General features: G+C 36.0%; 1 protein-coding gene across 2 annotated transcripts; it reads right to left on the reverse strand.

Annotated features, from left to right (window-relative positions):
* On the reverse strand, window positions 1-3,869 carry LOC107952890 (vacuolar protein sorting-associated protein 2 homolog 3). Of its 2 annotated transcripts, XM_016888090.2 has the most exons (11): window positions 2,722-3,869; window positions 2,380-2,424; window positions 2,102-2,136; window positions 1,965-2,015; window positions 1,732-1,836; window positions 1,557-1,628; window positions 1,200-1,271; window positions 1,007-1,087; window positions 733-768; window positions 575-630; window positions 1-365 (listed from the first exon to the last, which is right to left on the reverse strand). In XM_016888090.2, the coding sequence occupies exons 1-11, from the start codon at window positions 2,753-2,755 to the stop codon at window positions 314-316; spliced, it is 639 nt and encodes a 212-aa protein (XP_016743579.1). In that variant the 5' UTR covers window positions 2,756-3,869; the 3' UTR covers window positions 1-313. The 2 variants fall into 2 exon arrangements, with proteins under 2 accessions (XP_016743579.1, XP_016743581.1); XM_016888092.2 differs by lacking the exon at window positions 2,380-2,424.
* Between the last annotated feature and the right edge of the window lie 9,169 nt (window positions 3,870-13,038).

Below are 13,038 nucleotides of genomic sequence, written 5' to 3' on the forward strand. Positions count from 1 at the left end.
TTCAGAATTTCACCAGCAATTCGTTTTATTATAATTTTTGTAATTATCCGATCACAATATAGAATTATGTGAAATTCCATCACTTAAAAAGCATGAATTTCACATAATATTGTCGGATTGTGATATACGGTAACCAAGAGCAATCAATATTTACAATCTCAATTCCAGCAAATATTTGCAGAATTACAGTGCACAATGCGTTAACTTCGGAAACATGAATATTCAGTCATATCTACAAAACTAGCGTGCATAGGTATTAATTCAAGGGAACTCAATACTAATGAAGGAAAGGTTGGGGTTCTGCGTCTTTAGCTCATGGATTTCTAAGAGCTGCCAACCGCTTCTCAAGCTCATCAACACCCGAACTGCAAGAAGGAATTAAATATTATTGAACAAAGAAATGATTCAATCTCCTTCGGTTTCAACGGAAGAAAACAGATAAAGGGATTGGATGATAACAAGTCAAGTATTGTTCTAAAAAAGACCCAAAACGATTGGCAGGGACACCTAATAGGGTCCAAATTAAGTACCGACTACAGAGCACAAAGTTCAAACAGGGGACATAGAACAATACCTGCCAACACCTTCAGTATTCTTTCCTGCAATCCTACCTTTAGGAGCTGATGACAACTGCAAGAAATTTACATGGAAATTAGACAGTTGCACAAAATATGATATTGACTCTCAATAAATCCCAGAATGGGGAAGGGAAGAAAACCACAAAATACCAACCTGTGAGGCAACATCAACACCAATTTCGTCTAAAACCTGAAATAAAGAAAAGTCAGAGGTTATAAATATAATAAGATCTTTGTTATGAGAGGTACAAATGTCAAACAATTTGACTTTGCCTATCTTCATGCCCCAGAAAGCTTGTGCAAGCCCATAGAATATCCCTTCACTTATTTATTAATTTACCCCATCAGACTCACACCCGACAACCCTTATGATTCAATCCCTACACCCCATTAGCTTTCTTTTTCGAAAAGAAATGGAAGAACCCAACCTGATTTGTTAGGTCCTCAGTCTCATCTTCTGCCTCATCATCATCCAGAGCATCATCTATGGCATCTGACATCATTTCAGTCTGCAAGCATGAAACTAGACTGTTGAATCCAGGAGCATGAACTAAATGACTGAAACATGAACCCTTTTCCACATTATATTCTCAAAAAGGAAAAAAACAAGCATGATCTTACAGTCATATCCATCTGGGCAGACTGCTTCTGAAATTCCCGAATAACCTTTGCTTGTTTTTCTGGGGCCATTTGCTGCAAGGAAATCCCAGTCAACATGGTTTAAGGACATTTTAAAGGGGAGAAAGATTGTAGGATTGTGAGTTCATGCAGATCTCCGTTGTACACAAACATGTATATATATAGTGATATATGGATGAATCTTACATGAGATATCAACCAACAGTTCCCACTATAGGAAGCAAATTTCTCCCCTAAAGTAAAAGGGGAACGATTTGTAAACTAGTTACCAAGGACAAAGAGGTTTAAAATCCATATCATCATGTATATAAAAATAATAATAGATACGTTGTTACTGACATTATTCATGGCTGACATGGCCTTGGTGGCACCTTTCATGCCAACAGCAACTGAAGATTGAGCATGCATTGCCTGCAAAAAGAAACAAGCGTTGTTAGAAGCACAAAGCAACAAGGTCTCCAGTAAAGCCAAAACCTATAAGAAATAGAAGGCAAATGGAGGGAGGGATGCGAACCTGCGTATGAGTTGCAATGCCTCTCATTTGAGCTCGACTACTTTGTAACTTAGCTATCTGTTGTCTAAGCCGTACCAGCTGCCGCGCTAGAGTTTTAGTCGCTGCCTGCACAGTATATATGGGGAGAAAGAAAGGGTATAAATCAAACAGCTTTAATCATTCAAAATCAATGAACTTGACACTCAAATATCTAGGAAGACATATATGCAATCGAATTATGAAACTAAAAATACCTCATTTCCGGTTTTAGCAGTTTTTTTAATTTCAGCAACAAGTTTCTTTTCCTGCCATCGGGATAGATCACATCAGGTTCAACAGTAAAAAATCTCAGAAAGATCATCACTATTCATTAGTTGGCAATTCGACATACCTCTAACTGTAAAGTTCCTATTTCCTTCTCTATACCTGAGCAAAGGCATATCGAGTTTTCAGATCAAAATAAAGCTCCAACTCCAAAATAATAACTCTAAAACTAATGCAAGAATGATAACAACGGACTCCAACAGTCCACATTTAAGCAAAAACTAAACTCTTTAAATCAACTGATACAGAAACTTAATCATCAAATTAATGACTTTGTAAATGCAGACAAATTACGTTTTTTAATTATTTTAAGGAGAGAAAATGATAAAAAATATATATATATACCTCTAGTAGCATGCGCCATTTCTCTCTTACTCTCTCGAAGAGCCTCTGCAAACACACACACACACACACACGCACACAATAACAATAATTAAAACAAACTAAATGTGAAACCATGATCGTTAAGCTTTGACAAGTCAAAGCGAATTGCAACCGAAGAGGGAAGAAATCGATGTAAAATTTGATTGCTCCGAAACATGAAAGTTGAAGTGAAGAAATTTCAGTTAAACAGATTTCCAGAAAGAAAAAGTGTTTCACCAAAACTCAGAAATTTATAGGATAAAGAAAATGGGAATTGCAAGGTCGAATGATTAGGGCACCAAAAATAAATAGGAATTAAATTACCTTTGGGATTGGGTTTTTTGCTGAAGATGTTCATTTTCCTTTTCCTGTTCTTTTTCCTGTGGATCTTTTCAGATATCTTAACAGCAATGGGTTCCAAAGTTTGAATAAGAAAAAGCAGAGAATTTTGTGTGAAGAAAGTCACCTGGAATCTTGCGGGCTAATAATTATAAACTTAATAAGGGGACCTATTTGCATATATGGAGACTTTACTTTCATGAAAATACAAAATCCCTTTGGTAGTTTTAAAATTTTAAGATGAGGTCCTCTAAGTAAAATCCTGATTTTAAAAAATTACTCATGTTTTCATTTTTATTTTCTTTAATCCAAAATCGTTAAAATACTGATCGCCGTTGACGTGGCGGTTAATTTGATGACATGTATTTTGAAGTTTTGGATTTTTTGACCCATAAACTTCCATGTCATTTTGGGACTAAAAATTAAACATAAAATAATAATAATAACCCATGGCAGCTTCACCAGTTCTTTCTGCTTCTCCCACCGGTGGCACCATCGAACCCTTTCTTCCATGGCAGCTTCACTGATTCTTTTTGGACTCTTGCGTTTCCATTTCCGACCAAGTTTCCTTAATTGATTTCAGCTCTCATCGAACCCTTTCCTTCCATGGCAGCTTCACCCGTACTTTCTGGTTCAGTCGCTCTTCCATTGTCGGCCAACTTTTCTTTGTTTTTCCGTCGACAGAGTCCACCACTGTTACTCAATTGAGGTTGGGGGTTACCTCCACTGATTCTTTGGTCGATGTATGTTGAGATTGATTACAAGAAACGACACAGCAGCAACTCCGGTGGCAGCTATCGTTACTCCAATGATGGTTGCACCATTGCTTCTAGGAGGCTGACCAGTAGCAACACCATTGAAGCACCAGCAACCACACTGCCAACAGGGCCTTCAACGGTTCCAGCATAGAGGGTGCACCTGCAGCTTTACCAATGTTTCCAATGTCACCATTGATGTCGGGTGTAGCGGCAACAACGGTGGTGGTGACAGTCTTGATGTCAGCAGTAACTGTTTCTGCTTGCCTTCTATTCTTCAGCTTTTTCGCTTTTCCCCTTTCTCTACAATGGAAGAACAATGAAAGCGATGAAGCTGGAGCTTCAGTTTTTAGGGTTTTAAAGCACCCAAAATGGTAAGTTCTGGGTTTAAAATTAGTTTTTCGTTTAATTTATATAAATTCTGAAATGACATGGATATTATGTATAAAAAAATTAATGATAAAAATTACATATCATTGATTTAAAAGCTATGTCAACAAACTATTCATGTTTTAACGGTTTTGAATTAAAAAAACAAAAATAATAACTCAAGTTATCATTTTTAAAATCGAATGACCTAATAAAATAATAATAATATAATAATAAATTGATCATTTATGTAATTTTCTCAAAAAAAATATATATTTCTTATTACAATTTTGAATTACACATAAAGACTAAATTATTTTCATAAGATAAAATAGTTTTAACCATTCCCCTCATCTTTTAGGCTTTTTTGCTTTAACCGTTCCCTCCTTGCGTTTGACAATTTTTCCGTTTTTCTTACTTAGGGTGAGTTTGGATGGGCGGTGCGTTTACCTGTGGTTAGTGTAAAAACAGCGGTGGCGGTGAGATTAGATACTGTAGCGATACTGTAGCGTGAGACAAAAAGTAAGCTAAACGCACCGCACCGCACCCAATCGCCCATCCAAACCCACACTTAGTCGTAAAGATAAGCTAGGCTCTTATCTCTCTTCCTCGTTTTCCCCCAGCACCATTATAGTTAGGCTTTAAGGTTGAAGGCTTTGGCTCTCTATGGCTTTCTTCGACTGTTGTTGTATTGTTATCTCTTAATGGGATCTTCTCCCTTGTGTGAGGAATGTTTCAGCGATGGATAGGCGAAGGCCACAATCTTTCCTCGATGGTTTCATGCTAACGTCTTTGAAGTTTTTGCCATCGTTTTTGTGTTTTTTTTTTATCTTCAATAAGTTTTTGCCATCTTTGCTTTAACCAAATTTTTTTATATCACATATAAAGACTAAATTATTTTCATAAGATAGGTTCATTTCTTGGCTTCCAAATGATCCATAAGGTATAGGTGATGAGTGTATGAAGTCTCCTATGTCCTGGAAGTCGAGATCATTAGATTGAAGCCATTGAAGGGACCAAGATGAAATCGAAGGGACTTGGAGGTACTTAGCTCAAAAAGGGAGGGGAGATACAAACCAAACCGCTCTAGCAAAACCACATTGCAAGAGAAGATGTTATAAAGTTTTCATACTATTCTAGCACAGTAGACAGTAATTTTCAGTTATGGCATTTCGTCATGTGAGAGAGTCTTTTGTTGGGAGACCATTGTTACAGATCTTCTAGAGGAAAATGATGAGCTTGAAAGGGAGCCCTAGATGCCACAGTTTAGCCCAAGCTTTGTTGTTGGAAATGTGTGGGGAATTTTTGTGAAATTGTGATTACCTGAGAAATGAATAAGCACTTTTTATAGTGAAGACACCATTATGATTGCTTTTCCACACAATTTTGTCCTTACCTCATTGAAATGGAATTGGCCTATTGAAGAGTTCAGAAGCACGACCATTGCCAAGGATTTCTATGGCTTTTCATGCAGTCTAACCTTTCTTACTAAAATAAAAGCAAGTTTGAACTTGCAAGGCCATATCTTTTGTTTTGACGACGTCAAAAAGAGTTTTACTTGAATCTATGGTAATCCAACAGTCTTTTCCACTCCAAATCTGAACCATCTTTTCCTTGACTACAAATATCTTTGCCCAAGAGAATGCCTTTCCTAACCTAGAAATCAAATGGCTTGGGTTGGATACTTTCAAAAGCATGGAATTTGTAATACTTAACTCTTAAAGCCTGGAAGAGAAAACAATTTTGCTCTATCATTATTTTGCATGCAAGTTTTAGATAGGAGAGCTTCATTATTGAGTTTATACATTCGTATTCTTAAGCCTCGTTCTAAAATTGTGGCGCATAATGTAACACCTCAACCCAACCCAACCATTGGGTACGATCTATGGAATGTCATATTCGTTACTAGAGCAACTATGAAGACAATTTTGATCCATTCAATAATTTATACAATTTATTCTAGATAATACATCAATATAACATGCTTTATATTCTTATCTGGGTTTATACGAGCTTACAAAAGCTCCTATGATAACCTGAGGCCATTTAAAGACTAAAATGCAAAGCTTTCAAGTTTTATCGAATTGACATCACGACATCAACGACAAGAACTTGGCGTTGCGACTCTAATGGTGCAATGTCGCTACTTCAAAAACAGTGAGTTGGCGTCTGACCTGCCACAATTTGTAATGGCAAATTAGGTACTTTCTGACACTTAATGAGCTTGTTCTTAAGCCGTTTTATGTTATTTTATTACATTTTCAGTTTCAATAGTTTAGATTTAATTTCGTGCAAAATAAGCGTTTTTACGCATAATTTTGAGTTAGTTGATCTCTTAGGCCAATAGGGCCTTAAGGTAGTTTTAACGAGTTAATAAAGTGTGTAGGACACCTATTTTCAGGCCCAAAAGCATCATGAACAACGACCGAGTCGCAAAACGAGCTTCCAAGGTCACAATACAATCGAGTGAACTCTAGAAGTCAAGCTTGAAGCTGTGTGTCACAACACGCATAAGCTTGTGTTGCGGTACAGGTCTGATGGAGGGAAAAAATTAATTAAGGGCATTTTTGTCCGCAGAATCCATATTTAGTGTAATTAAGGCTTGTAATTGACCTAATCGAGTAGCTAACTTTGCCTATAAATAGCAAAGCTTATGCTAAGCTAAAGAGGCAAGTTTTTAGGGTAGATTTTAGGTTTTAGTTATAGACTTAATTTTAAATTAGGATTTTAATTAGGCTTTTATTTTCTTTTAAAAATGATCGCCCTCCTTGCTGCCCTTGCAAACGACGAGAGAGATATCAACAATTAACGACAACAATTGAATAAAATACTAAGTGCGGTGTTTGCAAGCGTGACAGGTCAGTTATAATATTTGTAGTGTTATAATGGAACACCGGAATATTCCAAGGATTGAACCTAAAGGAGTCAACGATTTAGTGAATTCTATTCAATTAACATGCAAGAAAGGAATCTAGCTAGCTACTTACTAATGTCTATATTACAACAAAGCATAATTTAAAGGTTAATTAAGAGAATTAATTACCTAAAATGGAAAAAGACTAAATTGTAAATAAAGCAAAATATAAAACTACCAAATACAATAATAGGGAACAGTTGGTTGATTTCCATGTTGTTAATTAACCTTTGAGTTAGGGGTCTAAATCATTAACACTCCTAAATTGGATCCATTTTACCTTTCAGGCTCAACTTTACCAAATTAGACAAATTAGTTTGGATTATCTCTCGATCTCACCGGCTAACCCAAGACTAATGAATTGGTGCCCAATAAGATTACCTCTCGGTCTCACTTATCTTGATATTCCCTCGGACATTCAAATAAATATAAAAAAGAGCAAAAGAGAAAAAAGAATTTAGATCCTTGGATGGTGATTGAGTGCGGAAACTAAAAATCCTGTGGCAGATGTTGAACGAATTACGATTCAAAATTGAAAACACGAACAATTGCAAAAGAAACTAAAAACTGAAATTAAAATTAAAATTGAAAGTAATGAAGTTTGAACATAAAAAATCCCAAATAACAACCTCTAATCTAATAATAGAAATTAAAACTAAGAAAAAGCTCCCCTAATTAGGTCCTAAGCAATAATATTTATAGGAGTTATGTTAGATGGCTCATTTAGTCCTAATACAATTTATTAAACATAGATTATTGAAGTTGTATGGACAAAAACACCCTTGGTAGATTAAATGGCCTCGTCGCAGTGGTGTCACGAAATCCTAGTGTTTGTGTCGCGACATCACAAGCAGAATGCTCATTTCCATGTTCAAGGTTGAGTGTCGCTTCGCAACATCGCATAGCTGGTGTCACGACATCAAAGGCAGATTGCTCCTTAAGTGGTCTGGAGTTGGTGTTGCAACATCGAGGGCATTCCACTGACTCCTTGGCCTGAATTGATATCTTGCGCACTTAATCAACATGTTAGTCTTTCCTTAGGCCCAAATTGGCCGAAAAGGTCATAAAACGCTCAAAACTTCTCATTTCATTAACTAAGTACTAAAATGGAAAATTAACTAAAACAATATTAAATTGCTAGAAATCAAGCTCAATAAGTGTTAAAAATGACATAATTTGCGACAACGAATTGTGGCAGATCAAACTCCCCTACACTTAACTCATTGTTTGTCCTCAAGCAAACAAAACGCACATGCAAAGAAATAAGAAATAAAAGTCAAATAAAAGACAACACTTGAGCATTATTCATAAAAAGTATGTAGTTAGAAACATAGCCAATAGGAAAGCTTGTTAATACGTGTAAGTTTGACTTGATATGTAACTGACTCACATTTTTTAACTTCACATAGGTTAGTTCATTAAATTATAAGGTGAACAAGTGAAAAGATCATTAAGTATATTGCTCCATTAAAATGACTACACAAGTATCACATTTATGTTAGAAGAATATAAGCATTATTATTTCACATACTTAGTCTAATTTTCATCCATAAACAGAGTCACCTAAGTCACATAAGGACTTTTTGACTTGTAACTTTCCGAGGCTTAGGGTTGGTTTGGATTTCAAGAATAAGGAACTACAAAACAGTTCAAGCACGAAAATAGTTTGGCACAACATATTGTACCCTATACATCCCCTAATATAACTTGAAGCTCACCTTATTTTATCCTCTGCTCTCACCTTCCTTTTCTCTCTTTATGTAAGATACGATATGATATTGGAAAATATAGTCAGCTTAGCGAGTTTTTGTACAACATGTGTAACACCCCTTACTTGTATTCCGGCTCGGAACAGAGTATGAGGTATTACTAAGTTTTTAAAAAAAAATTTCGACAGCATTTCTGCTTAATTTTGCTTAAACCTCCTGCAAATTTAAATCACAATCCAATATATATATATCAACCAAACTCATTTATAATAATACTCACAATTTAACTATTAATGAACACCACATTTTAAATCAAACCATAACATATATTTACATGATGATTCCATATTTCATAGGTCGTCTATACATCCATAATTTTCCGGAACGATAGTAGCAAAATACCCCAAGTGTGAAGGATAGTGTGGATGATTGTCTGACTTCGTTCCAAATTTTCGAGTTGTCGGAAGTCACTATAATCAAGGGAAAAATAAAATCGAGTAAGCATATAGCTTAGTAAGTAAACACATGATAGATAAGTAATTACTCACATAACTACACCAAAATATAAACTTATTCATGAATAACTTCATTGTTTAGGCAATTTCCAGCAAACTGTTTTTCTGCGTCATAGTCGCTAATTTATTTTTATCCGGAGCTACAGGGCTCCAAATTGAGTTTCGTAAATTTTCCCTGAAACTAAACTCATATAACATTTCACCATAAAAATTTCAGAATTTTTTTCCCAGCCAATTAGTACAGTTTATTCATTAAAACTTCCCCTGTTTCACTGCCCAACGGTTCTGACCCTTCCTCAAAAAAAATTCACTTAACTCTCTGTACAAAATTTTAAAAATGGTTTCGCTTGTTTCTATTAAAAATAGAGTCAATAAGGAATCCAGGAATATAAATTTCACACCATAATTATTTTTGTACAATTTTTGGTGATTTTCCAAAGTTAGAACAGGGGATCCCGAAATCAATCCAGCCCTGTTTCAGTAAAATTCAGATATCTCCAAAAATACAACTCTTTTGCTTATTCTATTTATTTCATATGAAAATAGACACATTCAGCTTCAATTTCATATATTATTCAGCTTCCCATTCATTTTCCACCATTTATGGTGATATTTCAAAGTTACCCATCTGCTGTTGTTCAACACAGTTTATAACTAAATCGTTCCTTTTTTCGTTTTTGATATTTTCTCCCATCTCATACATGGATCGATTTAGTATCCAACTCAATATTTGCCCCATAAAAATTTCCACCATATGGAAATATTCACCTTCCACACTTTTTCGTTGAGCACTCGGAATGTTAACCGTTATTGGTGGATCTCGCACTTAGCACCACCACTTAATCGGGGAATCAGCACTTAGCAACCCCTTGGGGGAATCAGCACATAGCAACCCCCTTTTTGTTTCAGAGATACGGTGGATATCGCACTTAGCACCACCAATGAACTGGGGAATCAGCACTTAGCAACCCCTCGGGGAATCAGCACATAGCAACCCCCTTTCACATTTCAAAGATACGGTGGATATCGCACATAGCACCACCAATGAATCGGGGAATCAGCACACAGCAACCCCTTTATGTACAACATACTTCGGCTTATTCCGAGTGTTCAACCCATAAATCATATATTGCAACCCTTTACCACATTTCCCGATTTAACAACATTTTTAGGATATGGCCAAACATTTATTTTAATTCCAAATAAATCTCAACATATATCAATTAATGTCAAAATAATACATCAAGTCACGTGTTTACTTACCTCGGTGCAAAATATCGTAATATTGCACTTCACTCCACTATCTTTTCTTTTCCTCGTTTGAGATAATCTTCACGTCTTTCTTGATCTATAATAGCAAATTTAACTCATTTAATGTTCACATTCATTAAAATAATCCACCACCCAACTTTTGAAAAATTACAATTTTGCCCCCAAACTTTTGCATAATTACACTTTTGTCCCCAAGCTCGGAAATTAAACTTCATCACTTATTCTTAGGTTTTATGACATGGTGAACATTTTTCCCTTCTATGGCAACATCAAATTCTCACTTTAACATACACTTATGAACAATAATTATTTTTACCGATTATGCCTATTTACCCGTTTTCGCTTAAAATCGCTTAGCAAAAGTTGTTTAACATAATTTATAGCTTCATATTCCACCATAAAACAGCAAAATAAACACATTTCACCTATGGGTATTTTTCCAAATATGAGCCCTAACACGAATTATTGCTAGAATAAGCTAAACCGAGTTACGAGGATTCCAAAAATGCGAAGAACATTAAAAACGGGGCTAGGATGCACTTACTATGAGCTTGAGAAAGCAAAGAAACCTTAGCTATGGCTTCCTTCAAATTTCGGCAGCAACTAATGAGGAAGATGATGATTTTTGTCATCTTTTTCCCATTTTATTTTTTTATTACCAAATGACTAATATGCCCCCACTTAAAAAAAATCTATTTCTCTCATTTCTTATGTCTATTTTTGTCCATCAACTAACTAATGGTCTAATTACCACATAAAGACCTCCAATTTAAAATTTCATATCAATTAGATACTTCTACATATAGAACTCAACTTTTGCACTATTTACAATTTAGTCCTGTTGACTAAATTGAGTGCCCAAACGTCGAAATTTTCGAACGAAATTTTTACGAAAATTTTCCGTGAAATTGTAGACCATAAAATATAATAATAACCATATTTTCCCTCGTCGGATTTGTGGTCCCGAAACCACTATTCCGACTAGGCCCAAAATCGGGCTGTTACAACTCTCCCCCCTTAAGGATTTTGTCCCCGAAAATCTTACCGGAAAAGAGATTTGGGTACTGTTTCCTCATAATTTCCTCCGGTTCCCACGTAGCTTCCTCCATCCCATGTTTTTGCCACAGTACTTTTACTAAGGATACACTTTTATTCCTTAACTGCTTGACTTCCCGAGCCAAAATCTTTATTGGTTCTTCCTCATAAGTCATATTTGGTCTGACCTCAATCTCTGTAGGGGAAACTATATGTGAAAGATCCGAACGGTAACGTCGCAACATCGACACATGAAACACATTATGTATCTTTTCCAACTCCGGTGGTAAAGCTAACCGATATGCTACAGGGCCAACTCTCTCGGTAACTTCATATGGTCCAATAAATCGTGGACTTAGTTTGCCTTTACGACCAAATCTCAGAATCTTCTTCCATGGAGACACCTTCAAGAACACCTTATCACCTACTTGAAACTCAATTTCTTTTCTCTTTAAATCCGCATACGACTTTTGCCGATCTGAGGCAGCCTTTAAACAGTCACGAATTATTTTCACCTTTTCTTCAGTTTCTTTCACCAAGTCGACTCCATGAATCCGGTTCTCACCGAGCTCAGTCCAATATAAAGGAGTTCTACACTTACGCCCATATAATGCTTCATACGGTGCCATTCGTATACTTGACTGATAGCTATTGTTATAAGCAAATTCAACCAATGGTAGATATTTCTCCCAACTGCCTTTCAATTCTAAAATACAACACCGGAGCATATCTTCAAGAATTTGAATCACTCTTTCCGATTGCCCGTCAGTTTGCGGATGAAACGCAGTACTGAAATTCAATTTTGTACCCAAGGCTTCCTGCAACTTTATCCAAAACCTCGAAGTAAATCTCGGATCTCTATCCGATATAATAGATTTAGGCACCCCATGTAATCTCACTATTTCAGCAACATATAATTCTGCCAACCTGTCAAGTGAGTAATCAATGCGTATCGGAATAAAATGAGCTGACTTTGTCAATCTATCAACAATTACCCAAATAGCATCTTTCTTCTTTGGAGTTAAAGGCAATCCTGTCACAAAATCCATCGTAATACTATCCCACTTCCACTCTGGAATCATTATCGGTTGAAGTAAACCGATGGTACTTGATGCTCAGCCTTCACTTGTTGACAGATTAAACACTTTGATACAAATTCCGAGATATCCTTTTTCATGCCTGGCCACCAATACAACTTCTTCAAATCATTATACATTTTCACACTACCCGGATGAACTGACAAGTCACCACTATGTGCCTCACATAAAATGGTCTGAATTAACTCATCATTTCTTGGTACACATACTCTATCCCGGAACATCAAGCAATCATCTGAACCAATTTGAAAATCTGAGTCAACACATGCTTCACACTGAGCTCTCTTGGCTTGCAATTTACTGTCATTCTTTTGAGATTCCCGAATTTGCTGAAGAAATAATGGTCTAGCTCTCAATTCAACCAACATTGAGCCATCATCAGATAAAGTTAACATCGTACCCATAGCTCTCAAAGCAAATAAAGATTTTCTGCTCAAGGCATCAGCAACCACATTAGCTTTCCCGGGGTGATAATCAATCACTAGCTCATAGTCTTTGATTAGCTCGAGCCATCTTCGTTGCCGCAAATTCAAATCTTTTTGGCTCATCAAATACTTCAAACTCTTATGATCAGTGAAGATTCGGCACTTTTCACCATACAAATAATGACGCCAAATTTTTAAAGCAAAAACAATG

The sequence above is a fragment of the Gossypium hirsutum genome, chromosome A07, assembly GCF_007990345.1.
Source record: "Gossypium hirsutum isolate 1008001.06 chromosome A07, Gossypium_hirsutum_v2.1, whole genome shotgun sequence".
NCBI classification, from domain to species: domain Eukaryota; kingdom Viridiplantae; phylum Streptophyta; class Magnoliopsida; order Malvales; family Malvaceae; genus Gossypium; species Gossypium hirsutum.

What these genes read in the sequence shown, in the direction of transcription:
- LOC107952890 (XM_016888090.2), bottom strand. Translation starts at nt 2,755, where the DNA reads ATGAACATCTTCAGCAAAAAACCCAATCCCAAAG. An exon ending in CCATGTCAGCCATGAATAAT is followed by an intron (nt 1,272 to 1,556) that starts GTCAGTAACAAC and finishes ATTTCCTTGCAG; the next exon opens with CAAATGGCCCCAGAAAAACA. An exon ending in CTGCCCAGATGGATATGACT is followed by an intron (nt 1,088 to 1,199) that starts GTAAGATCATGC and finishes TCATGCTTGCAG; the next exon opens with ACTGAAATGATGTCAGATGC.